This window comes from Thunnus albacares, chromosome 12 (assembly GCF_914725855.1).
Source record: "Thunnus albacares chromosome 12, fThuAlb1.1, whole genome shotgun sequence".
Classification (NCBI taxonomy): domain Eukaryota; kingdom Metazoa; phylum Chordata; class Actinopteri; order Scombriformes; family Scombridae; genus Thunnus; species Thunnus albacares.
The window spans coordinates 16,130,732-16,158,694 of NC_058117.1; the positions used below are offsets into that span (position 1 = coordinate 16,130,732).

Below are 27,963 nucleotides of genomic sequence, written 5' to 3' on the forward strand. Positions count from 1 at the left end.
TTGAAAGTGGCGCAGAAGACGAACAAGAGCAATAAGTATTGGTAACATTTTGCCCATTTTAGCAACCTTGAACTGGCTACCACTGGATTTTAATATATTGCTACTTACTGTATAAAGCACTAAATAATTTAGATCCTGTTTTCATATTGAGCTCTTGTCACTACACACAACTATTGTTAATGTCCTAATTGTCACCTGCCCTATTAAAACACCCCTAAGCCACTTACTAAAGGTCACCAAAAAGGTCTCATGTGACACCTGACTGATCATGGTTTGTTGGTTGCCTCTTGCTCCAGGCTTAAATCTGAAGCAGACTGCGCTCTTGAGGTTGTTGCTTCTAAATGTTGGTCTCTTTTCGTATTTAGGATACATGGACACTACGGACACTTTGAACAAGCAGCCCAATGCCCTGTTTAGACTTGCCTTTGTGTCATTTTTGTTTATTTTATCTATTTTATTTTATATCTGTTGCCTTATTATTTATTGCTCTTGAAAGGTTCTATATCAATAAACTTAGTTAATTACTATTATTTTTTATTATAATTGTTGTTGTATTGCTAAATTGTCCACCTGCACGTTGCATTTCATCCTTGTCCACATGTCAAACCAGTTAAAATCTGACTCGTACTGACATCTGTTGGTGAAACATCTGTGTAGTACATCAGACTTGCCTGGTGTTGTGTCAATATTAGCATCCCTCACAAAAACGTGTTTTCCTGGCTGCGTGCCCACAGTTTTGCCTTTTCATGTTTTGCCACCGTACAAGGAAATAATTGTGGGAGGGAAAGGAAATGTGCTTCAGAAACAGCCCCACTTCCTCAAAGTACAAAGTGGCTTTTGACTTTAAAAAAAAAATCAGACAACGTACCGGAACAACCCGGTTCCTCTCTGGCGGCAAGGGGAGCCGAAAACTGGGCAGCAGGGGACACACATTTCCTCAGGGGTACCGACTGTGCCACAACACCTGTAAACAGCCAGTGTGGGTTCATTTGTAGATGCGTGCCCTGCCTCTTTTCACAGCCAAACCTACTTCCTGGTGGAAAAGGCAGCGCCTCGGTGTTGTCGTAGTGAGCAGAGGGGGCAGCTGAAGTGTAGGCGGAGGCGACTATTGATGGTCCGCAGTCTCTTTACTGCAGTTAGTCAGCAGCACACTTTTTTTGTTGTTGTTGTTTAGCACATTTGCAGAAAAAAATGGGAAGCACGGTGATGGAGTCCAGCAAGGACAGCTCAAAGAAAATGCCAAAGAAGAGGAGAAGTCTGCGGATTAACATGCCAGTGAGTCGGTGAAGTATCAACTAATGTGGCTTCTTACTGTGACTATTAAAAAAAACTCTTTTCATTAAATTAGGGCTGAAAGTTTCAGCCGTTATTGGCCATTTTGTTGCATCTTCGCTTGTGTGCTCGCACGCGACGTAGAAGAGCGCACGCGCTTGTTTGTGATTGACAGCTGTCTCTGAATCACGACCATGTTAAATGGCTTAAACGTATGCAAAAACAGTATTGCACTGTTGGAAATATATTTTGTGCATTTTTTTGTATCTAAGAAATAATTTGATCAGCAGTAATCATTGTAGCGAACTTCTGTGCTTTAATAACAGCTGTGCACATCAAATTTTTGTGGTTTAAAAACAAGGAAGGATTTCAGAGGAACCAACCTGCTCCAAACCAATGAGTCATGATTCATTGTGGTCACTATACTGAGTGCCTTTGTTTATTTAACTTCACTTCACTAGCGATGCCTCACTCATAGTTGCCTCTATTCATCACTCTGGCCAATTTGTGTCTGTGATTGTGTTTTTCTTCACAACACAGACCTACACAAACACTTGTGAACTAAATGCTATGAGTGTAGGCTTTAAAGCGCTATAGACCTTCTGTTTTCAAGGTAAAAACATCTAAATACTCTGAGCACATTTTGTTTTGTCTCGTAGCTTGGATACAGACATGTATTTCTTGGATGATAGCCTTCATATCCACCTATGTCTTGCTTTTCCAACTTAATCGTACATGAACTGGATACGGCCTGTGTTTCCCATAAAGTATAACCTCACTTTTTTTGTATTTTCGTTTGAAAGGGAAACTACAAAAATACAGTTGAATGTGCCACTTGAGTTTTTATGATGCATCCATACAGCAGCTGTATAGATTGGAAAAATAACATCCTGAATTGTTGCTTACGAAAGCGACACTTTCTTTGTGAACTCTCCAGTGCCGCATGTTGAAGCCACGTGAACTCCCTCACCAGCTAGACCATCACAAATACATTTACTACTCAGTGGAAACATTGACACAAGAGCTTAAAAGATATTAGAACAGGTTTGCATGGTCATCTAATTATGCCTGTGTAATTAAACTGTGTATTCTGCTGCAGCATAATCTGTCTAAGGTGGAATGTAAAACCCAACCCTTGGTATGGGGAAGGAGCCTATTTTATGTGTTGCATTTTCTTGCAAGGCTATCTGTAGTGGCGAAACATGTTTAACTTCTTTTTCAATGGCATACCAAAAGTATGTTAACAATTTGCACTGTCACCTGAAGTGATAAGGACGAGCCACATTGTCCATTTTGTTTTAAAACTGTCTTAAGCTCTCAGTTTTTCATTCATCTTGCTGTAGCTAAGAAGGCATTCGGGTTACCTGTTATGACATGCCATTTAGTTGTTTTTTTCCTGTATTTCCTGGAAGTTAGCTTCATCCTTGACACTCAGATGTGATTTTTATGTGCAGGACTTTGGTGGGTTAACTTCCCCACAAGTGGAAACAAGCGGCTCAACTAAAAGTGGCGCTCAGATGGTAAAGTATTTTCATATAATTATTTTTTTGTGCTGTTATTCTTCATTTATTTCTTTGCCAATCGTTTGTTTTCGGCATCTTGCTTTTTCCAGCTTGTAATTTATCTTGTCTTGTTTTGCTCTGTTTGTTTGGCTTTGAACACATTTAGAAAGCAAAATATTACACAAAGCTATCTCTCCTATTCTGCCAACCCTCACTGGCTTACAGTAACATTACGCCCACTGTGTTCAAGCATAGCAGGATCACATACAGGAAATTGATTTTTCTAAAAGAAAGCAGCCTCTTCCTACTGTCTGCTCTAATTGATTTGAATTGAAATAATCTTTGACCATTACCTCATATCAGCCAGAATAAATGTTACCGTTTTCAATTAGTTTTGCCTTAGTAATAATTGTGCAATGCTTATCCAGATAAAAACATATCTGGTTTGCTTGCCTTAACAAGCTCTTGCACAATGACGGAGCGAGAGTTGTTGGCAAACAGAGAAGATGGGTGTGTGCTCACGCTCCCCTCAGATATGTCACAGGATTGGTTTAAAAAGAAATGTGTGTATGGAGTAGGGTCATCCTTAATACTGCAAATATTATCCTGGACCCTTGTTAAGGAGACAAAACAAAACAATTCTTCTCATTTTTGATTTGATTTATTATATTTACTCGGCTGTTTCCACTAGCTTTTTATCTCACATGCAGCAGCAGTGGTCGTCTTTGCTCTTCATATCATCGTGCAGCTCATCTGTTGAGGTGAAAGTGGTTATTATGCAGATTTTTATCTACCAGTCTACCAACAATATTACCAAAACACTTCTGTTGCATTTTACTGTTGGCTGTAAATACAACCCTTGAGCTAGATATTCCTGTATTTTATAATGCTTTACTGTACCAGAGCCCACAAATGGTTAAAAGATTTGTTGTTGGTATATCCAGAGCGGGCAGCAGCCAGTGGTGGGAGGAGGCTCTCTCTGTCTCCAGCTAGATTGGCTGTCGTCTCTCATGTTGTGTTTTGGTGTCTGTACAGCGAATAGACAATAATTTCTCTGTGTGTTTACATGATATTGACCTTGCAAAGAGACTCATAAAGACAGAAAGTCACAGCGAAAGATACTGTCACTATTGTTTTACTAAGAGAAGTGCAAGATTGTCTGATAGTGAATCTGATGGTGTTTTCACAAGCCCGTATGGAGGGTGAGGCTATTTAAAATGGTGCCATGGTAACATTTTTCATGACACGATATCTTCGAGGGAAATGGAGAAAGCGTATATATGTACGCTGTTTGACAAAGAACATTTCAGTTGCAAAATATTGTGAATGCAGCATAAATTGCAAAAACGTCTATGCAGCAGATTTCTTCTCAGCCCATGAGATGCTTCTGCAAAGGATTTCGTTGATTTGAATAAATGAAAAACATTGTACTTTGCATTTTTTACTCGCATTCTCACATTGTTTTTTATGAGGTACCATTATGTGACTACAATGAGGCTAACTACACAAAACAGTGTTTCATATCTGAGGAAAGGAGAAGTGACCAACAAAGCAAGCTCCCACAAAAAGTGCAATCAGCATCTGTTATTTCACAATAAATCTCTTCTCTGCATTCGCTTATTTGTTCATGGCTCTTTGTTTTAGATCTTAAGCTTTTCACAACTTGGCTCTGTAGCCTCTCACTGTGGGTACACTCTGTTCATAAACCACACATTTACACAAGTGCAGGAAAATAAAACTGTGTCCTAATCGTCTCCCAGGGAGAGCGTCGCATCCGTTCAGCCAGCCCCATCAAAGGAGTTCCTGTGAGGAGCCCAGGCAGCGCCCCTCTGCCCCCATGTCCCCAGTCTGCCCCGGTGCAATTGAAGACCGGCTCAGGTTCACCCAAAACTCTCTTCCCCTATCCCTCCTATCAGAACTCCCCGCCCAAGTCTCCCCGCCGCCTAAGCTTCAGTGGCATCTTCCGCTCCTCATCAAACTCAACTCCTGCAAGCATCAAAATCTTCTCTAGAACCAAGAGAGGTGAGTCCAAAAAGCAAACATTGCACTGACTACCCATTCAATTCACACAACTGAACACTAACTTCTGTGAATATTTTTAACTGTCTTAACATGAACACTCAGCTTGTTGTTGATAGAAATTGGAAGGGTGACTGTTGTAAAGTTGATTGACTATAACTGTGTTTTGATAGTTTAATCTCACGATGACAGATCAATACTGATGTTATTTTGTGCAGAAGCAGATTTAGGCGAAATGAGATCTCACAGGATGTAAGCCACAATACATGAGGTTGCAATATCACTAACATTATTTGGGTTTTCTGCTCTTAGTACCATGTAAAGCCACATACAGGAACCTGTGTTTATCTGATTGAGTTCATGAGTTCAGATATTTTGCGGCGAGTGATGGGATCTGACATAAAAACATGCTATGCTGCATTTTCTCAGTTTCATGATTGTGTCAATAAGGAAGTAAAAACCTTGGTTTCCTCATGGTAAAAAAGAAAAGAAAAACCCACTGCTTTGTTTTGTGATGCCCCACAGCCAATGCAGTCACAAGCCTCGACAGACAGGCTGGCGATCACTTGAGTGCAGACAGATGTCCCTTCATTATCAGTCATCCTCTTATTATTTTCAACAACTTTCTCTAGGAAAAGGAAATGGTCGGCTTTGTTTATTGTCAGAATTTTTTTTTTAGTTCTCCATTTCTAGTATTGAGCTGTGCACTGCAAAGCCAAGTTGATAGATTAAATTACATGTTTGGCATCCCACAGGTGGGCATCCAGCCATAGTGCATTCTCCATATCACCATTAACACTCATTAATGCCTTAATGGTAATACTGGTATGCACAAAGAAGTGGGAATGAGACAGACCAGGCCGAACAAGGCCTTCTTTTATGAAGAACAGACTTAACGGGCAAATTTTCAGCTCTCGTCTCTCCATGCATTTGGGTGGTTGATTATTACATAACAAAAAACAGCCTGTTTTACATGGAAACAGCCCTGCTGGAAGCAGCATCAAACGGCAGAAAGATGAGTCATGTGTTTTTGGCTCGTACATATACCCATTCTTCTCTGTTTCCTCACAGAGGGTCAGTTTGGCAGTGGCTGGTGGAATAGCTCTGTTAGGGCCAGACCTCAGGAGTCAGCATGCTTCGTTTCCTCTGGAGATTGTTATTGATGGTTACCGAACTAAAACACAGCAAAACACACCAACTGCCACAACCTTCTCATGCCAGATGCTCAGGATTACTAATATCTGATGTGGTTCGAGACAAAAGAACCTTTCTGTTTGTTTACTGGCTAATGATGTGGCTTTTAAATGATTAGTGGCCGATGATTATTCGAAGTATTTGTACAAATGAATATGATGCAGTGACTGGGAGTGGGCACACCAGCCTTTCTATTTTTATTAGTGGTATGTTTTTGTAGGCACCCTCTTTTCGCCACAAGGGTGTGCTGAAGGCATAGACTTGTCTCGATTTAGTTCTCAAACTAGTGTTGATAAAGCTGACATTGTTTTACAGCCTCTACATTTTTACCATTTTAGTACATATACAGGTGTTTTTGCAGAATTATTTGTGTTTCTGAGCCACTGTTTTTGTTTCTTTTACACATCCATCATTGGGTAAATGTTTTTTTTTTTTCCTCAGGTGCATTTATATCCATACTTGCCACAAATATGATCAGAATGTCTCCTCATTCCCCGCTCTTCTAAATATGTGTTTTCCCATCGCCTGGACATTGTCAGTCTCTCACTGCTGAAGGCAACTGTAGCGCTTTCATAGCCTTATCTGGAAGTGACCAGACTCTCAGGAGCTCCTCACACAACCATGCAAAGTCTTTTTTTTCCCCCTCTCGCTCTCACTCTCTCTGTTGCTACTGTGCGCCGTATGTTGTCAGTAAATAGAGGAACTGGGCAGTTTTGACTCTCTAAATTCACAGAATGTAGTCCTTACAAGGGCAGGTAGATTTTTTTTTTGAGTGGTGGAGCTAAGTTAGGAAAGAGCTTAACAAAATACACCATAGACATGTAGATGCATTTTTGTATTTAAGCTTTTTATATCCTCACTGGGTAGTGAGCAAGCCCAAATGGAAACCTCAAAGTTAGCAACCTTCAGCACAAATCAATATAAACTAAATATAGTAGGATAGTGAAAACATTACAGTGACCGTGACAGGATGTTTGAGGTGACTCATTGATATCTCAACTCCTAACTTATATTGGCTATTGACCCACTGAGCTGAGAGGAACAGTTGCATAACATGTTAATTGAGATCTGTCCTGGACAGCCTGTAGCTAATGTGAGCACCAAGTACTGAGTGAGCCATCTGTTGAGGGTAAGGGAGGCTAGCGGTATTGAATGGAAGATTTCTGATCAGCTGACAGAACATGGGATGTCCCCCTGCTGTCATCTGACGGTGGTTGGCATCAGCAGTCTTAAAGGTCAGGCCCCCAAGCTGTAGGTCTCTGAGCTGAGAACCACAACCTTTATGTCCTTACTTGTAATCCCGTTAATGGCTCAACTGCAAATTGAGAGGAACTTGAGGTGGAGGAGTTCTGAAAAAGCTGTGTGATCCCGAATGTACGTTACATTGGGTGAAGACGGAGTGAGACAGATGTGCCTGTGCTGAATTTACTCTGTGAGACTAGGGAGGGCGGTGGGAGGGTGGGGGTGGAGAGTGCAGCCTGAGCCAATCGTTAGTGTATCCCTCATAGACTGGCCTCCTTTTACAGGCTGCTGACAGGCGTGCTATATTAAAGAGACACCACCCACAGCTGCACCTGACAATTTGCAGCACACTGACACTGCTGAGAGGGGGAAGTGGCACTCCGTTCCCAGCCGTTATTTGCATCACTTGGGAGAGCTGCGTGGAATTTACAGCTTTTGTACTCTGCTTTTCTTTTACATCAAATATGAGCTGACAAAGATACTGTGCGTTGCTTCCTGCTGGCTCTCTGCTCCGTGGCCCTGGCAGATTTTTTTTTGCCTGGATATGCAAGCTTAGCCTATATCGGTGACTTGCTGATGTTGTCGTTTTCTGTTCGTAAGTAGTACTGTCAGCTCCAAGAAGAAATGAAATGCTTAACTTTGCAGAATAGCTGAAATTAGCTTTTCCTCTGCAGATTAACAATAAATCAAAAGAAGACCATCATATATATTCTTCATCCATCGGTTGAAGGTGACCAGTTTCCTCCTTTAAGGAAAAGAGGACCATCTCGCTCCTACAAGAAAGACTAGACGGCCTAAAAGACTCACCACTGTCAAGATCTGTGGAGTTACATCGGTTGAATATACTTTTCCAATTAATTTCTGTCCAACTTTCTTCATACTGCAAATGGAATGACTCTCATTTGGGACAGTTTCGAGCAATGTTTATTCCCCTGTCGTAATGCAGATGGTCATGGTCACATTTAGTTTTGAACCCACAATTCACTGCGTTCCATGAAGAGGTTTGGCAGCCTGAGGAGGAGCAAGAAACGCAAGGAGCAAGATGGGCTAGGAGGGAGGCATCAGTCCGAGGCATCATGTCTGTCTGGTAATGTGCTGTGTGCTCTTCACCTGCTCCATTAGTCCTTCTTGAAATTTACTTTCAGTTTCCTTCAGTAATTTTGCATTCATATCTTTCATGTTTGCAGTCATATAACATACTGTTTATAACGCTGAATGTTAGTACACATTTGAAGGACAATATATTTTAATGCTGCTTTTGATGCTGCACAATTACTCTTAAAAAAATTACTCTTACTTTTCCCTATAGCAAATGTCATAAAGAAAGAGCATCTATATTTCTTTTTGTTTTGGAGTAATTCCGCCGTTGTAGGACAGTATTTTATAGCCACATTACCTGATATAGTATCAGTTCAATGTCATTATTTCTGTCCCACATTCAAAGGGAGTCTCTTCAGAATAGCTGCTCCAATTTGAAAACTTTATTCAAATTGACAGGAAGCCTTTCAGCTTAGCATGGTCAGAACATGTTCAGTTGAATTTTTGGGACTTGTCCTCATGTGTGGAGGATTTCTCTTCTCACTTAATATTCCTGCAGATTTTCATGACAGGAGAGAGAGGCCGTGAACAGTGACAGAAAAAATGTATGCCGAACCAAAGCATGAATCACCATGCAGGCTTAATGCAGTTACTGTAAAGTGTAAACTCATAATGCTTGATGAGAGAAGCTCTGGGGCACACTGTGGCGTTCAAGTGGCACTTTATCACGGACTTCACAGTTCCTGATTTAGAGCCAGTCTGACCTCGGTTGAGTAGATGAGAGGAGAAAAGTCCTGTCATAATGATGTACATCCATATGCGGCTGTATTTGTCGTACAGTTTGTCGTAAAGGCAGCATACGACGTGGTGACACCTCGGCCTAAAGCGTAAGTCCTTTGATCCAGAGACTCCACACTGCGGAAGTTGCTACGCAGATTGTTCTCTGCACCCTGTCAGAAGCTGACATCTGCATGAGAAATTTCAATAGTGGCCAATAAGAGGACACCTGTGTGCTTCTCAGCAACACTTTGTACGTCAGTTTGAATTGTGACTGCTCATTGAAATGTTTTGCCATGATGCAGCTCGCACACTTAAGTGAGTTTTTGGGTCAATTTTGTGAACCCATTATTAGAGAGGTGCTGGTGCTATTGTTTACCTAGCAAATTGGTTCAAGACCCTTGTTGCTAATCAGCGTCACTGACTGTTTGTCATATCACCTGTTGCTTCACAATCTACACACCGGTTTTAACCAGAACACCTATACAAACATAGCCATTCACAGTTGTGACTCATTGTATTACATGGCTGGCCAGAGATGGCTGTATCAGTGTGTTCACTGGGCCTGTAGTGGTCTCACTACTGCTCTGGCCTCAACCAATGAGGCCTACGTTGCTTCTAGAGTCACTGTAGCCCCTCATGACTGAAAACACCCTGTCAATTCTTCAGGGGCCACCCAAAGGATCTGCTTTAATGGGTGTTAATTGAGCCCAGCATTACAGTAAATTGCAGCAAGGCTACCAGGAGATATCAGCCTGGTTCTAGATCCCTGAATCGCTTTAAAAAAATTTACAGCGATGTAAAAAGGGTCTATAACTAACAATTATTTTAAAACTACTGATTAATCTGTTCATATTTTATCTATTTATTGTTGGTCATACGTTCTATAAAATGTCAGAAAATGAGATCACATAACAACCAATCCTAAGGCTCAAGGTGACATTTTTAAATAGCTTGTTTTGTTGGACAAATAGCCACATAAGACAAAGAAAATCCTCCCAATTGAGAAGCTAACACTATGGGAATGTTTGCCATTTTTGCTTGAAAAATTTCTTAAATGATTAATCGTTTGTCAGAACGGTTGCACATGAATTTTCTGTCAGTTGATTTACTGATTTAATGTGACTAATTGTTTTGTATCCAATTCACATAGTAGAATAACAAAGTGACGACAAAACGGCAGTTCAGTTTGAATCTACTTGCATAGATTGAGCTGCGTTCATTGCATTAGTACATCGTCCTAATATGTAATATGTTGTTAGGTTGCTCCACTTAAAAATGATCTGTAGATTGCTGTGCGAGAGGTTCTTTTATTTGTGTAAAGTTGATAAACTAAGACTACTTGCAGCCAGGCATCCATTTCCTGTTTCCTGGGTGGTATCTAGCTGCCCCTTATTAACCAGGCTGAGAAGAGGGCTCCCAGCCCCGCTGTTATCTCCTCCTGTGGAATGTGCCACAACAGCGTGGCTAAAATAAGAAGGCTACATGGCGGAAGCAGAGTGTGCCAGAGAGGGCTGTCCAACTAAATGTCAAGAGATAGTGTGGAGTGCACTTGGACGGACCAAGGAAAAAAGTTCACTTGACTCACAGAGGTTTATTTATATAGAATGTATTATATTTTTACTCTTGACGGTACCATGTTATTATCAGAACAGAAGTACTGAGGATGATGGTCGCAAGATAGCTGCGGTTTCTCCAGATTTTCATTGCACCATACAGATCATGATATGAAGACTTATATCTTGGCTCACTCAGAAAGTCAAGTTGAATGATTTACCAAAACTAGTTATTGTATTTCCATGCTTGCGGCGGAGGCCTCATCTTACATTAGCATACTGTTGGCTTTACTTCATGTGTTTGCTCCACATTCTGGACAGGTCGTCACAGTGGAGTCACCAGTGTTGGATATGTGGACATGCTATAAGTCAAATGGAAGTCTCATGGTGGAGGCCTTGTAACATGAACCATTTGGTACACATCACTCATGTCACTCATTGTCTGGCCTCAGAAATATGTCAGCAGGGTGGAGCCAGGTCAGCATGAGTATCGCATGTCACTCTGCGTAATATTGTGACGCTTGACCCAAAAGAGCATGTGAGTGTGTGCTGTCATGTGACTGACACCTCCAACCTGACACTGCCGGAGGAAGAGATGCGTCACAGACAGCTGACTGGAGTTAGGTTTAATGCCAGTGGTTGCGTTGTAATTGGCCTAGTTAATGTGGAGGGATGCCAGGAACAGGGAAAAGCCTACCTAGATGTTTCATTGTGTCTCTTTTTTCAATAATTTATTATTGATCACTTTTCAGAGCACTCGTTCAGATGTGATGAGCTCTGGAGTGTCATCAAGGGATTTTTCATTAGTACAGTCAGAGTGAAGCAGATACCAACAGCTGCCAGCTGATTGCAGTGTTATTGAGGGCTATGCCAACAGAATAATTATAGCCTAGAGTTCTTTAGCGATTAATTATAATCAATTACTTAATTAATTAAAACATTTTTAAAATCAATTAATAAAGGTATAATTACATTTACATATAAAAAACGCATGAAAAATGTGTAAAAAATAAAATCATTATTAAATATGCAATTTCCTAGATCTGTACCAATATTCTGAAAAAATATAGATTAATCAATACATTTTCTAAAGTGATTTTTAAATAATTTTTAAATGTAACTTTTGGTGATTCTGAATATGTTTTCATATTTTCTGTCATATTCCATCACATAATTTAGATGTTTCAAGGCTTTTAATATTTACAGTTTCTTCATTGTCCACATTTTATTTTCAAGATGTGCACCCAGTTTGTCAAGCTAAAATTTAAATGAGGTTCAACCTAGTATAAAGAGGAAACTTAAGTCCCACTAATTTAAAATGTGTTTGAAAACTAATGTTTTGCTTTCAAACATTTGAATTGCTGTAGAGGGCAAAAACACAAACACAACGTACAAGAGGACACGGGACATTAATAACGACAGTTACAGCAAACAACCAAATAAGAAAAGTATCCGTTTGTTCAAAGTATCAAAGCATTGGAACGGTAGCCATAATAAAGTGCTGCTGAGAAGGGCCGTTAAGCGTTAGTGCAAATGAAGTGCTTTTATTGCACTTGGAACAAAGGAAAATTTAAACCTATTGGTTTTTACCCTGAGGGACCTGTATCTCTGCCCAGAAGGGAGAGAAAACAAATTCCTCCAAGAGTGGGTGGTCAGAGCTGGCCAAGCTCGACCGTGCCTTCTGTAAAACTTGTCTGTCATAGATGTCTACTAAAGAGCGTTGCTGTGTGCTGTAGGATATTCTACATTTATTAATATAAAAACACAGAAAACAATTTTTATCAATCTTGTGTTGTAATCTTGTGAAGTAGTGTGTAATGACACAGGGATCTTAATTTCTGCTTTAAATTGAAGCCACAGACAACGACGTACTGATAAATGCATATTTATTTAACTAAATTGGTTAACAAGTGAATATATAAGGTATCAGTGCAAACAGATCAATGAATAATCAACCAGAATGAGTGTAATAGAAACTAAATGGCAAATTATAAGTTAAGAATGAGCGATGGTGAAATGTAGGAATGATAACATAACTACTGGAAAATTATAATTGAGGCTAAGGTAATTTGACTAACCAACTTATCTAAGAATGTAAATATAGAGCTCAATTTAAACACCACCAACTCTTTAATCATAGAAGCAGATGAAGAGCAGGAGAGGTTTGTTTATCCTACTTTTCATAACGGTATCCTCAGATGAACTGGTAATGATGCAGCAATGTCTGCTGCGTCCAGGCGATGAGTAAATCAGCTGTTCAGCTGTGGCATCCCAGCAGATGTTTCCGCTCTTGAGCATTGCAGGAGCCTTAAAACACAGCATTGTTTTAACAGTTTCTTCAGGTGATTCACATAAATACCACTGAGTTTAACCGTTAGATGGAGGAGACAAAAACGATTTGATATGGTTATCTCTGGGGAACAGCAGCGTTAAAGATGTCGTGGTCTGTGGAAGAGCGGGTCATTTGCCTTGAAGTCTCCTGACTGACTGATTGACTTTCTTACTAAATAACTTGACTAGCCAAAACATAACTATACTTCAAGTTACTAAGCGCGAAAGAATTTCAACCTAAAGTTTGTTTCACTGGAGTTACAATACTGCACGTAGCTTGACAAAAGAAAAGAAAGGTAACTTAGTAGATCACGTAATACAGGAAAAAGAAAAGTGCGGAGAAAGTTAAGATGGCGAAGCCCTTAGAGACACAATGTGCATCTCCTTGGAGATACAAAAAGGAAGAAGAAGCACAGGGTAAAGGCTGACATGGCTATTTTATCCTGGCTTCTAGCATGGGCGTGTTTTAGGGTGAAGACCGACTTTCCCCTGCACAACCAGAAAGTCCTCCGAAAACACGTGATTCCCTCTGAGTTGATTCACTAACTGATTACTCGAGATAAAGCCTCCATGTTTCACCATTGTCATTCGCATTTAAACATAAATTTCATAGTTCAATATATATATTCAATATATACCTATCAAAATAATCCTTCATACACACATTAAATTCTTACTACAAGTCATAGAAAGTTTAACAGCAATTTAGTGAATAACATCTTTGTGTTCAAAACTTTACTAAAGGTGACCAATGGAGCAATGTTTGGCAATTTAATCTATTCAGGATGAACTTAGCTAAATTTTATCATGAAAATTCAGAGTTGGACTATTTTGACTGGTATTACTTCGTGACCAATAATATATGGGTTGCAAGATGATTATATCCTTAATAAACATTGAATCAAACTTTGGCTTAAGACACACAGAAGACTCGAGCAAATCCTTCTTTTTATTTACAACTGTCATCTGGTAAATGTTCTTATCTGAGGTCACATCAGAGTGAAAAACCAAAGAGAGAGGATAAGCTGATCAGGTTAAATTGTGGTAACACAGTCTCTCTTTATTTTTCCTAGGAAAAGTCTTTTAATCCAGTGTTTTCTGAGACTTCTCCTACAGGGCCAATTATTTTGCTGGCTACTTAACAATATTGAACAGACGGTGTTTGTTTTGCATTGCGAGGTTCCCATACCAAGAAATTAAACAAAAGCTTAAAATTGACTCAATAAAGGATTTGTAAAATAAAGCCATCAATGTCTTGTCCACTTTAAAAGTATTCAGTCATGAGGTAGAGGTCATGGTTCAAGTTCTTGCCGATCACTGTTCCCAGGTACTTGTAGCACTCAACTGTTTCAACAAGTGAGCCCTTAATTATAGTTGGGAAGGTTCAGTGGGAGGTTTTCCTGAAGTCAATGGCCATATCTTTAGTTTTGTGAACATTTAACTTCAGGAAGTGGTGATCACACCACTCTGCAAAGACTTTCACACCAGGCTTATGATCGACCTCTCCATCCTGGTGCACACTGATTAAAACAGTGTCATCTGCAAACTTCAGGAGATGCCTGTCATCATAGTTACTCTTACAGTTATTAAAATAATGAGGACAGGACACACCCCTGGGATGAGCCTGTGGATGACAACTGCTTCTGGGATAGAGTACCATTAGTCCTGACTGCCTGGGGCCTACATGTTACAGTACAGTATAGTGTAACCACATATCTGTATTATATACTAGGGATCAATACTTTATTGTTATTATTTCTTATTGTAACTTATATTAGTATAGTATAGCACCATAATCACAATGTCATCTCTCTACTGTCCTCTTTCTATTAAAGGCATAACATCCCTGACACATACTGCTAGAAGTCCATATAACTCAGTTTTGTAATGGTGGTTTACCTACTGCATCCCTGTCTGTAAGCAGCTGGGCTAGGCTTTATCTTTAGTATCTCTGTTGTTTCTCAGTAGCTACAGCTCTCTCAGTCCCCGATGGATCAGATGTGCATTCCTTCTCTGTTATAGCATGCGACAGCATTGATGTTATCTGCAACAGTCACGATTGTAGCACCTCAATCTTACCAACTAAGCCTATCAACGATGTTAATCTGCACTGCATTTCAGTGTCACTGAAAACATGGTATGGACTGACAACGAGAGGAACAAGAGATAAGTTGCTAAGTATCTGTTATACTGGACCTTTATCTCTCCACAGCCTCTGGACTCTCCACACCACCCACCACCCCGACACAGGCAGCCAGCCAGCCTGTGTTCACCCAGGAGGCCCAGCAGAGCGGCCCAAGCCCTGAACGCCTGGAGCCGAGCTCCCGCTCTCGCTGTCTCTCCACACCTCCAGACACAGGACAACGCCTCAACCTTCCCTCTACTAAACCCCCGATCCCTTCCTCGAGCCCTGTGCCACATTACTCTACCTCACAACAAGTGAGTCACACTGCAAAAATTTTACTAATCTTGAAGCCATTAACGAGGAATGCAAACCATTTTAAAAATACATCTTTTTTTTTTTTTAATCTTAGGACATTTCACTCTGTGCATGTGGACTCTGAACAGTAAATTAAAGGGACTATAAGTCAGACTTCAAGAGATTTTGTTGTGGGTTTTTGCACCAATCAGCAACATTAGAACATAAACATCCATTTGGTGTGAAGACTTTGTATCTTATGGCTCCAGGAAGTCAGTGCACCTTTTGTTGTTTATAGAGCAGAGAGATTTCACATCACAGGTACAAAACTAGTTCAAAGGTCATCTCTCCAGTTTCTTTCTTTAGGAGAGAGTGATATGAGGTCACAAGTATTGACTGAACTGTCCTGGGGCTCATGAATTGCATATGCATGTGAATTCTTTAAGTGGAGGCACCAATACTTCCACCACTGGTGAAACATTTTTTGTCTTTATTTAAAAATAAGACAAAATATGAGACTGAATTACTACTTTGATTTACAGATAAGTTTCTGAAGCATTTAAACCAATTTGATATCAGTAGTACTAATTCATATTTGCTAAAAATACTGATGACACTGCATGGATCATGTGATGTTGAAGCTAATAACTATTTTCCCTTTGTGACTATATAACAGCCCATGAGTCACACGCTACTTTACTCTGTCATGAGGGTTTACTGGGACAGTGGTGAATAGAAAGCATGGATGATGCAAATCTATTTAATTTAAGCTCTGATACTGAAGCATGTGGTGTGTCAACAGGACTGTGTTTGCACTGGTTTCCCTGAGCATCAGTGGCAAAGCAGAAACTGTAAATATTGTTTCGGGATTGAAGCAATGTCTCAAACAACATTAAATGTCAGCTAAGCAGGCTGCACAATTGACTGTTACAGCAAAAACAACTGAGAACTAGTACAAGGTTTTGTCACAAGGCTTTTCACTGAGGGTTTTCTTTAAAGGGGACCTATTATGCTCATTTCCAGCTCTATTTTTTTATTCTGGGACTCCACTAGAGTAACTTTGTATGATTCACAGTCAAAAAAAACTCCAGATTTATCTTACACTGGCCCTTTATGCTGCCCCTCAATTCAGCCTCTGTCTGAAACAGGCAGTCTTAGCTCCTGTCTCTTTAAGGCCCCCCTCCCGATGAGCCCACTCCCACTCACATGTATCAGAGTTGTGCTAAGTTACTGCTGATGAAAACCCAACATTTCCTGCTTTTGCTGCTTCATATTAAAAACTTTTATATTACTAAATAACAGGAGACTATTATTGTGAAGAATTTATAGGAAATTAAACATATTCATCACTGACTTAGCAGGACTTTGTTAGCAGCCGCTATTCTTCAATAAAACAGGTTAAGACAACAAAATATGTAGATTTTTGGAGCTTTGTTCAGTGGATCAGTTAGAAATAATGCAGAAAGGAATAGTACAAGTAAAAACAGCCACAGTGATGATGATGTCTGATGAAGAGCTGCAGACGACCAGCACACTTCCAACAACTCTGATTTTACCGAAGGGGAAATTTGTCTTGTCAGTTGCTTCACATAACAACATCTTAAAAACATAAGACACATTTGACTATACTGTACATTTGACATTGACTACACGACGGCTTTAAAAGAAAGAAGAGTTAAAGTGCTAAGTGCTAAAGTGCTTGTGTATTTATTGCACATTGTCCTATTGCGAGATAAGATTTAGCATTAGAGTTCAGCAGCTTGATGCAGACTGGAACAAACGATTGATTTGCACTTTGGCACACGGAGTCTTCTTCTTGATGGCAGAGGTTCGTATTCAGAGAAGAGGAAATGATGAGGGTCCACAATGATTTTGCAATGTTGCTTCTTTCATTACTGCCTGCTCGTACAGGCTCTGTATGGGCTCACATTATTTCTTCCCTATTACCTTCGTAACCATTTTGTGCATGCTGGCAAGCTTGCTTTTCTGTTGCACTGTTAGGTTGCCAAACTATGCTGTAATTCCATATCTAATGAATCTCTCTTAGATTGCCCGGTAGAACATCAGCATAATCTGGCTGCTCACTCCATAGAGCCTCAATAGCCTGAGAGAGTAACGTCTCTACAATAGTCTCTTGCACAGGTTATCAGTGTGTGTTTTTCAGGTTGTCTATGTGGACGCAAAAAAGCTGGCAGTGTATCTGGGCACGTAGACTTATTAGTGCACATCCTACTGAAGAGACGCTGACACTAGGAGGGTCCACTTCCAGCCAGCAGGTGGCATTAGTTTCTGGCAGAGACTGCAACATATTGTCACACTCACTCACTCTGTGTAATGGAAAAACACTCACAAGCGTGCCAGATGGGGGCTGATGTAGCGATTTGTGCTGGTCTTTACAGTCAACAACAGAGCATTTCACTTGTTTAGCTCTTAGCTTAGACATATTGTGTTTGTTTGCGGAAATAACAAAGGCTACCCTCGTCCAGAAATCGTGGGTGGAGAAACAAAGAGGGCGGTTCCAATTTCAATGAAGCCCCGAGTGACATAAGAAAGGGCATCAAATCAGAATGGCTTGTTGAATGACATGAGTTCAGAGGAAGCCAGCCCACACCAAACTGAGTGGGTGCTGTTTGTGTGTTAATAGGCACATCAGAGACCCAAATGCTGTATATATGCACAAGCACTGAATAAGTGAGTTGTTCATAATATGGACCCTTTAAGATTAACCACAGTTCACTGACAGTCCGAGTCAGGATGTGATACCAGATTTCCAATAGCTAGTGAGGAAATCCACAACACTGTGTCCCACTCTAATAATAATTATCTGAAGGACCATCTCAACCTGTCAGCCGCAAGTGATTGTGGATTCAAGCCAGGGAGGGTAAATCAATATTTCATCATCAACATTGTATGCTGTTGATATAAATATCCAAGGACTCATGATTGTGACTGAGGAGCGATGAGTCAGTGCCTTTCAGCTTCTCCATGCCCCCCCCCCCCTTCATCATACATAAGGGAGGATTACAAAATAATCTTCTGATGTAGTCGTTTACTTATTGCCAAATCCAATTTTAAAAGCAATTAATTTAATGGATTATATATGTCTGCCTCTCTGAAGTTTGCTGTAATAGTGAAGCAGACTGTGTGCCCGCTGTGATGCAGCAGAGTGAGATTTATGAAAGTGCAGGAGTGGTTTTTTGGCAAGAGAAGCGCTGTGTCACCATTGCAGGACCACACTGGGGACTGTTTAGCACCCCAGAGCAGGTATGCAGTCTTTGTCATACTGCTGCAATGGATTGCCTTGCAAATAAGGGACCAGTGGAAATCATGTCTCAATAAGTACACTTTGAATATGCAAATATCTCAGCATGACACAGCATATTTCATACTGGGAACTGGCACATGCTGTAAGTGAGATGCAAAAAGCAGAATTTGCATGTTATTTGTTCATGTTGCTGCTGCCACCTCCAAGGTCCTAAAGAGCTGTTTTTTGTAGATGTCAGCCATGTTGCGCGTCTTGTCAGAAGTAATTAACTCTGAGGATGTGACAAGGCATCCCCAGCTTCTTGCTGCTAAGCAACACAAGGGATTTCCTAATATGGTGAAGCGCCCAGGTTGTTCTGCATGGAGGGGTGTGTCCACGGCGCGTGGAGCTTCCTGCTTTTTTCCTCCACGCTCATTGTGAAAGTCTTTTCCTGCGGCGAGTGTCGTTTGGCAGATCATGGCTTCAACAGTGAATCTAGTTGATTTATTGTTGTAGTATTAATTCTCACCCGCTTGTGTAGTGGCTGGTTGAGCGGCGGATAGACATTGGTTCCCCCTACTGCAGCAAATAGATCGGGACTGTTCCACTCTGACTTTTAAGGGGTGTGTGTAGTCTAATAATAATGTGCCAGTGAAGTTGCAGCTCCAGAGCGCAAAGGTTTTTGTCACCTGTGTATATTTATCGGACCTGTAGGAGCTTTATGTAATCGGTAAAACGCAGGTGGCGCACGACGTCGTTTGGTTGTTTTGGTGTTTTACGCAACACACTCCGTCTGATCACAGTCTGCTGGGGCCGCTGGGGAGAAGTCGCTTCACCCTGCTGCTCACTCACAATTTACAGCAAAGTTTTGTCGTGCGCTACCGTGTGTTGTTGTGAGGATTTGCTGCTCTCTTCACCGCAAACTTCTGCCTTTTTTGTTGCACTTTCAGGTCTACGGTTTATTCGAAGGCATGCTGGAGAAACTTGAACTAGATGATGATGGTAAGTGTTCAACCTACTGATACAGAGCTCTCGTTTTTTACTACCTTCCACGTAATTAATCCAGGCGTAATGTCATGTAAAGGTGACTTCATAAAATCACAGGAATTCCAGCTATGTTTCCAGTCTAAGAGGAAATTTGAACCAGGCGACAAATATCAGAAATATTTTAAGAATCTATTCGCAGTGCGTCTTTGCAGCGTCTGCCCAGTCAGATCCACAGAGATCCAGAGAAATAGAGGATTTCCACAGGCTGGTGACTTCACTGTTTTGTGATCCTAACGGATCCGTTCCTATAGATGTCTGAGGCGAATAATTGTTTTAATGAGGATTTTACGCAACGGTCTTTATGAATGATGACACATGTTTGTGCAACGCTGCAGCTACTTGCACTTAAAAGAGATATTCAACAGGCCTCCTATCGAGATTTTTATCATGCTAATTACAGCATTTGATCATATTTTTCTTGCAGCTTGTGAGTAAGGCTGCAACTGAAGATGATACATAATAATTTAAATTATGTATGATTAATTGATGAACCATTTAATCTGTAAAAGTCATGACAAATTGCCATCACAAATACCCAGAGTCAAGAGTGATGTTTAACCAGCGGTCAGTTTTTCAGATTACAGTGATATGAAATGGGGAATTAACACATCTTTACATTCGAGGAGCTGGAACAAACAAACGCTTTACTGTCACTTAAAGATAAAATATTAATTTAATTTTGTCAGTCAGCTAATCGAATAATCCGCTCATGTGGTTTCCGAACCACATGTGGAAAAAATTACTGTATCATCATCTGCGGGGGATCTAACTTCCTACACTACATTGCTTCTCATGTTTTTTCCATTGTTTTGAGAGTCTAATTATCAGTAAGATGAAGCGGTAAAATGGCAGTAAGTGGTCCAAACCCATAATGGTTGTTTAGGCTTTGAGCATGTGTTGTTTCCAAGCTCTCATTAAATATTCCCTGTGAGATTTCTCCTTCTTCTAAAAGTGTTTTCCCGTTGTGTTCTTTTAGCTGCTGAACCTGAGAGTGATATTTACATGCGCTTTATGAAATCCCACAAGTGCTACGACATTGTCCCTACAAGTTCCAAACTGGTTGTGTTCGACACGGCGCTTCAAGTGAGTATAGCGATTGTCTTTATGTCTCTATACTCTTAACTTCCCTTTTTTTTTTTAAGGGTAACACTTAACATGGATGACAAACAGTGAGGTGTGAGTTCAGAATCCTGCAGAGATACAGCAGAGGCTGAAATACAGTTGCAGCAACATTATACAGTATGTGATGAAATCTTTTGCTGGCAGAAGAATCTTTATATTAAGGGCACCAGCTGTTTTGAGAAGTGACTTTCAGGCTAAGTTAATATTCAGTAGAACAGGGAACAGTATGTTGCCTCAGAGCAGTTTCTATGAGGTGGTTGATGAAATTGAGATGAAACTGTCTAAAAGCTGTTAAACAGTAATCCCGCTGAGGTCTGACCCCTTTGATGTGTAGATCTTCAACCACTAAATCCATTGAAGTCAAGGGTTAAGAACCTTTATCTGAAAGTAAAGGAAATACTAAAACCAGATCAAAACAATAGAGGGTTTTGAACACACTTGACAAAACATGTCAGAAACATGACGTTCCTTCTCTTGAGAACGTGACAGAAACAAAAAAGAGAAGTGTAATGATGATTATGAGTGAATTTCACACATAAAACCTTTTGTTTAAGAAATGATAATTAAATATCGTTGTTAAAAATGGTATAATCTCATGAACTCATTCATTTTCAACTGTTGCTTGACAGGTTAAGAAAGCGTTCTTTGCCTTGGTAGCCAATGGCGTGCGAGCAGCTCCACTATGGGACACGGAGAAGCAGAGCTTTGTGGGTAAGAAGCCCACAAACCTGTCAAGAAATAGACTTTATTGTCTTTTTAATGTCTGCTTCACTGAGTGACTAAAATAATGGTTTTTATCTTTTGTAGAATCAAGAGCTGTAATTTTATTGGTAGTTATTTTGAAAGGACCAAAAAATCCTGCACGCTGTCGATCACTTTATGAACAAAGTCAGTTTAGGATCTGATACACCTGCCCATAAGACTTTCTAAAGTGCAAGAACTTTGTAATAGTTGTTATGTACTGGTAATGATTTAAAAGAAACTTGAATATTTAGTAACAATGTGTGTGAGACTGTTTCCCTAGTTTAGGTTTTGTTTGTTTTGTTTTGTTTTTGTTGCTAAGAAGAGGGATTTCTAGAGACAATGCACATTGCAGATTTAATTGACAAGCTTTCAGTCAAATACTTCTCCAGAGGAAAGACAAAGATTCAAAATTACATGTGAGACCTGCAAAGGAGAAAAATGTGCATATGCCTTTTTTCAGACTTGACTTTAGCACCTTCACGAGTCTGCAGTGTGTGTGGTCTACACATTTCTTTTTAAGAGAAAAAAAAAAATTGCAGCTCTAATTTGTATTTCATAAAGTCTTCTGACAAAGATGGAAAATGTCCTTGCTGTGCTTGTGTGCCATTGCTAAACGAAAGGAGAGGAGGAGGAGGAAACACTGTGTATTAATGCCACTGGTCATGGCTAGTGGAGCATGATGCTATATTGAGCAGAAGTCATTAGAGCTGTCATAAACCATTAAGCACAGCAGTGACTACTCTGTATTGACCGGTGCTCAGACAGGTTAGAGATAATGTTTAGCAAACAAAAAGTGAATAAAGCCCTGCAGACCTTCTGTTAGTAAGTTAGTTTCAAAACCAAAACCAGCAGTGAATTTTCTTTGTTTTGCTGTTTTTAGTTGTTGTTGTTGTTGTTTTTTCCCCTGCATAGAGTTTATTGCAAGTCAGCCTGTGATGAATAATGAATGCCAAGTCAGCATGAGGATAAAGCAGGAGGGGGAGTCACTGATGTGTTGTTTGAACCACGCCCTTGTTAGCTCTGTCTCTTCTAACCAGTTGCACAACGCCTGCAGGCACAGTTCTGTATGTTACATTCAATTTTGTGTTTATTGCCTGTTTTTAATTGCAGGAATGCTGACAATCACAGATTTCATCATCATACTACACAGATACTATAAGTCACCAATGGTAGGTCCACTTAAAAGATCATGTTTGCATGGGATTTGCTTCTTTTCACATCGAGGATTTCTCTGTTTTTTTTGTTTTTTTTTAACCAACTTTTTTTTTCTTGTTGTATTTCAGGTGCAAATATATGAATTAGAGGAACATAAACTTGAGACGTGGAGAGGTTAGCATCATGTTTATACCCTCATGTTCTTGTAGCAAACTGTTTAACAAGCAGAATGTAAGATAATAACTTATTTCATTCCTTGCTCCACAGAGGTTTACCTTCAAGCAACATTTAAACCTCTCGTCAACATATCACCTGATGCAAGGTCTGACTATAAATAATGGATCTTTTTGTTTTGGTTCATACTTGTGAGTCTGAGAAGATTTTAGTGTGCTACTTGTCACTGTTGATCGTGTTTGTCGTGTTGCAGCCTGTTCGAGGCAGTGTACACCCTCATCAAAAACAAAATTCACCGCCTGCCTGTCATCGACCCTGTCACGGGGAACGCACTTTATATTCTCACACACAAGAGGATCCTCAAGTTCCTCCAGCTCTTTGTGAGTCCAGTACAGTCACTGTCGGCCTGTTGGTGAATGAGTGTTTACTTAACGAGAATATGAGAATATGACGGGTGATTGTGATTCATTCTGTTGAGAACTTTTGAAGTTCCCCTCGTCTCTTGTCCCACTTCCATTTGTCTGCTGCCCCCTAGTGGTTAATCTGGAAATGAATAGTCTGCCTGTATTTTGATGATTTGTGTGACAAAGTGATCACCCTGAACATGTGTCCGTCTCATTTCACATGTGTTTGTGTGTTTCCAGATGTGTGAAATGCCAAAGCCAGCTTTCATGAAGCAGACTCTTGGGGAGCTGGGCATTGGTACGTACCATGAGATTGCTTTCATCCACCCAGACACGCCCATCATCAAAGCTCTCAACATCTTTGTGGAGAGAAGAGTGTCTGCTTTGCCAGTGGTGGATGAGTCAGGTAAGATCACAGACTTTAGTATTAAAGATATATATTTTAGCAATTGTGCTAATGGACTTTTTTACTTACTGGGGTTTGTTGTGTTCTCTTGCAGGCAAAGTTGTGGATATTTACTCCAAGTTTGACGTGATTGTGAGTTGAAATTTCTACAGTTTCTGTTTATGTTGAGACAAAATGCCAAATATTAGAGACTTAACGTCTATGATGATGTGTATTGGCTCACATTGGACAACACATTGTCATGTTTGTGTGCAGAACTTGGCTGCTGAGAAGACGTACAACAACCTGGACATTACAGTGACCCAGGCTCTGAAACATCGCTCTCAGTACTTCGAAGGAGTCATGAAGTGCCATAAAATGGAAACAATGGAGACCATTGTGGACAGAATAGTCAAAGCTGAAGTGAGATTTTGGCACACACATACAAATATACATTAAATAAACAGCCTCAGAACTAATCCGTAAACGTGTCTGTTTGTTTAAATTAGGTGCATCGGTTGGTGGTTGTGGACGAGCGTTCCAGCATCGAGGGCATCGTCTCCCTGTCGGACATCCTCCAGGCTCTGGTGCTCAGCCCAGCAGGTATAGATGCTCAGCATTGATAGCCCCAACTCCCCTTCTGTCCTGGACCCTGAGCTCTCTCCCCACCCCGCCCTCTAACCTTGTCCCAGGTAGGAAGCGCACATGATTCGCTCCCAGCCGACTCTCGCCTGTAGCTGGCTGTACGGAGGCATAGTGCCCGACACCCTGTTTGTCCTGCTGGATGCCACTCTGCAGCAGCGTTGTGTGGATTTTTGTGTCGGGATGACAGGCCTGTCATTCTCTGTCACAACACAATGGTTAAAAAAACCAAATTCACCACTCTCTCACCAGTGCATTGAAATATATTTGACACCTTACACAGACAGTGTTTTTTTCATTATACGATACTTTTTATGATGCTACACATGCAGCGCAAAGGGGTAAGTATTTTTGACATCCTCTATGTTTGTTAAGAACATGTTCACTCCAAGCATGTGTGGAACAAATTGTTGGAAAATCTGGTGCATTTCCCTCCATAGTTACGTTTGGGTTTTGCATGAAATACTGACTTAGTGGGAGAAGAGAAAACTGTGGGGTGGTTTATGTGGAATGAGAAAGAAAAAGACCCGAAGTTTTATGGATGTTAGGCGATGGATGTCAACATCTGACGGGATAGCACAGTAACATGAACTGAGGACAAACTTGGTGTCGATATGAGATAAAATGTATTGAATCAAGACTCAGGTCTGTGCTGATCTTCATTCCTTCATGTTTGCATTATATTATAGCAAATAACTTGGATAAGTCTTATGTTTAGTTAAAGTAACGATGAATGATCCCGAAAAATGTAAACCTGGCGGGATGAAACTGTGTCCAATACACATGAAGAGTCCATTGTTACTTGCTTTGAAACCTGAGGTTCACACTTGTAATTGAGCTGCTTTTCCACAGCGGTTTGAATCACAAATGTTAAGTTTGGATGTAAATTAAGACACAACCTGTCTGGCACAGAGGCTTCACATATTATACATTCTGCTCACTTACAGTATGTTTGGCTTATATTAATGCAGCTGTGTTTGCTGGTAGAGAGCTCCACTTTGATGTGAATATGTTTAGTATTGATGTGCTTGAAAGCAAATAACAGACGCTTGCATAATTTTAGTGATTTCAGTGTTTGATGCTGCCGTGTGTGGTCAGGCTGTATCAGATCAGCAAAGTCCTGGGAAGGAAACACCACACACACAACTTGCCTTCTTTTTAAATGAGAGGTTCACAGTTTTTCAACTGATGATATATTGAAATGTTTATATCATCGCTTATATTTGTGGAGAAGCACAACCTCAGTTTAGTGAAATTTACCACTGTTGCAACTTCTCACTAGGACTACACAAAGACCAATGGAACAATCGTTCAGGGCTTCAAAAAGAATAATAAATCTTGTTTTTGAAAACAGGAAGCTCAGTTTAGATAGACATGTCTGTATTTTCCACAGATAAGAGGAGAGCAGTAAATTATGCTTACTCCTACTTTTGTTGACTTTATTTGTGCGAGTTGCCTCCCCACAGAAGCAGGAAGTTGTGTAAAATAGCCATTAAATCCTACTAGAAACATTATATATCATGGATTTGAAGGCTTAAATTGTTGCCCAGTTGGTGTTTTTTCCTTGAGGGAACCTGCAGTAGAGTAGTAAGTTTGTCATTAAGCCATGGTGAGATTAAGTTATATGCTATTATAAATAATGAACATTTTAATAAGGTCTAGATTTAACAACAGTGAACCTGTCCTTAAGCAGTAAATGTTACAGTACTGATGTCCTAACCTGTACTTCTCTTCTTCTCCTCCTCAGATGCCTGTAAGGAGGAGAATCTGACTGAGTGAGAGGGAGGAAGCATCAGCTGAAGTGGAGACGTGTTGGGAGTAAATAAATTGAAAGGTTGAGGTAGGGAGCGTGAGGCTGACGGAGCCAGTCTGACGATCCCAGAGACGCCTGCAACTGATGCACTATAGAGGCTTGGAAACCAAAGAGCTAGACAGATGAGTGAAGTGGAGTTCCTGCACTGAGGATTGGGTTTCTGAATTTATCTTTTTTTTTTTTTTTTTTTGTTTGTTTGAACACTGATCAGATGAACACACATACAGTATACTGTATATATACACAGACAGACACACACACACACACACACATACAGACAAATACATCATGGTCACCTGCCTGGGAAAGGTTGGGAGAGTTGAGACAGGTTCTGATTAATTAGGGCTTCAGTGTTTTAGGTTGTGTAGTTATTATCATGCTGCTGTCATCAGTTGTCTCATTTTGTAGTGGACTGGATACTGAATGTCATCACCTGCAGGAAAAACAAATCTTTTCCTCAGTGTTTGCTGTAGAAAGGAGACATTCACAGATGCAACTTCTTGTTTAGAAGCAAAACTACACTTCACCTACAAAGTGGCCATTTTAAGACTGTTGTTAGAAGAGTGTTGGCCAGTGCCAATATAAAGGGGTTGATGCGGGTTGATGCCCAGTCTTTATTTGTGCCTTTTGTTTGCCCTGCCTACTCCAGTTTAAAACTGACAGTATTTGTGTCCTTTGAATTTTTGTTTTTCAAATGAGTGCAATTATTTGGAGTTTTTTTTTTCTTTTTAAAAACCATGTGTAATATTAAAGTAGTTGGAAAACTTTACCTTCTACTTCCAATTAAAAACAGATTTTCCTTTCGTTGGTTGCGTTTTCCGGGACTACATTTTTAAACATTTCTGTTTAAATAGATTAAATTCTAAAAAGGAAATTCTAAATAAAATCAAAAACATTATGGCACAAAAACACAGCAAGGCAAATGCAACTTAAGGATTCAGTCAGCCAAGAACTATCAGTGAGTACTTTCATTTTACATCAGTAGTGATTCAGTCATCGCGACTTAAGGATGCATTTTTGTAAAGGTGTGACAAAACCCAAAAGTCTTTTTTTTTGATGCTTAAGAAACTTTTTTTTTTACATTTACCTTCAGTGGTGTCCTAGTTTTGATGCTTCATATAATTTGATGCTCGCAAGCATACAAAACAACTCGGTTATCTCAGCCGTAGCTCGACAGGACTCATCTCCATCTTTGACTGTAAATAGGATCATTTTTCAGTAAACGTGTCACAGAAAGCTTTATTTTTATGAATGTGTCAACATGTTTAAAGAGACTGCAGTTTTAATGTTATTTTTGTAAATATATTGTGGCAATATGTCCAGTTCAAAGAAACTTTGTATCAGATCAATATGTACTGTAAATGTGCAAGCATGAGAAACTACACTTCAGCAGTATGAATGTTCTTTGTTTTACTTTTTCTATTTTTCTGGCTGCAGAAAAATAAACGGACAATGAATGTACTTTAAAGTCACTTTCTTAAAGTTTGTTTTTTTTTTCACTGTGTATGCACCATATACTCATGCAATATATTATTTCAGAATGATTTCATTTGAACTCATAAATCATTATTTGTTAGCGTGTGGCTAAATTCACCCATTCATCATACTCCTTTTATACACCGGATGCTTTCATGGCTTTTCATGTTCGGTAGTAAAACATAATGGCTTAACAGGAATTTGAATTTCTTTCAAGACGTAATGATCCTGGAGTTGTCGATGTTTTGACTTGGCCTTCTTTTTTCAGTAGATTCCATCAACTTTGTGTTGATACTACTAAAACTTGGGTTGGCAGAAATTTGAGGCTTCAACCATTCATTGATTACTTTTACCCAGTTATTTTGACTTTGTCTCCCCATTTGTTAACTAGTTTTCATGCACTCTCA

At 40.0% G+C, this 27,963-nt stretch overlaps 1 protein-coding gene across 7 annotated transcripts; it reads left to right on the forward strand.

Annotated features, from left to right (window-relative positions):
• Positions 1-893: 893 nt before the first annotated feature.
• On the forward strand, positions 894-27,552 carry LOC122993588 (5'-AMP-activated protein kinase subunit gamma-1-like). Of its 7 annotated transcripts, none has more exons than XR_006406410.1 (17): positions 894-1,275; positions 2,727-2,792; positions 4,535-4,796; positions 15,144-15,370; positions 19,545-19,596; positions 20,618-20,724; positions 21,393-21,474; positions 22,618-22,676; positions 22,791-22,836; positions 22,930-22,984; positions 23,090-23,216; positions 23,481-23,646; positions 23,741-23,778; positions 23,902-24,048; positions 24,135-24,228; positions 24,322-24,608; positions 26,015-26,101. XR_006406410.1 is itself a non-coding variant. In XM_044367887.1 (16 exons), the coding sequence occupies exons 1-16, from the start codon at positions 1,192-1,194 to the stop codon at positions 26,044-26,046; spliced, it is 1,644 nt and encodes a 547-aa protein (XP_044223822.1). In that variant the 5' UTR covers positions 899-1,191; the 3' UTR covers positions 26,047-27,552. The 7 variants fall into 7 exon arrangements, 2 of the variants coding, with proteins under 2 accessions (XP_044223822.1, XP_044223823.1); XR_006406413.1 differs by having other exon boundaries at positions 895-1,275; positions 24,318-24,608; XR_006406412.1 differs by lacking the exon at positions 24,322-24,608 and having other exon boundaries at positions 896-1,275; positions 24,135-24,317; positions 26,015-26,097.
• The last annotated feature ends 411 nt before the right edge of the window (positions 27,553-27,963 follow it).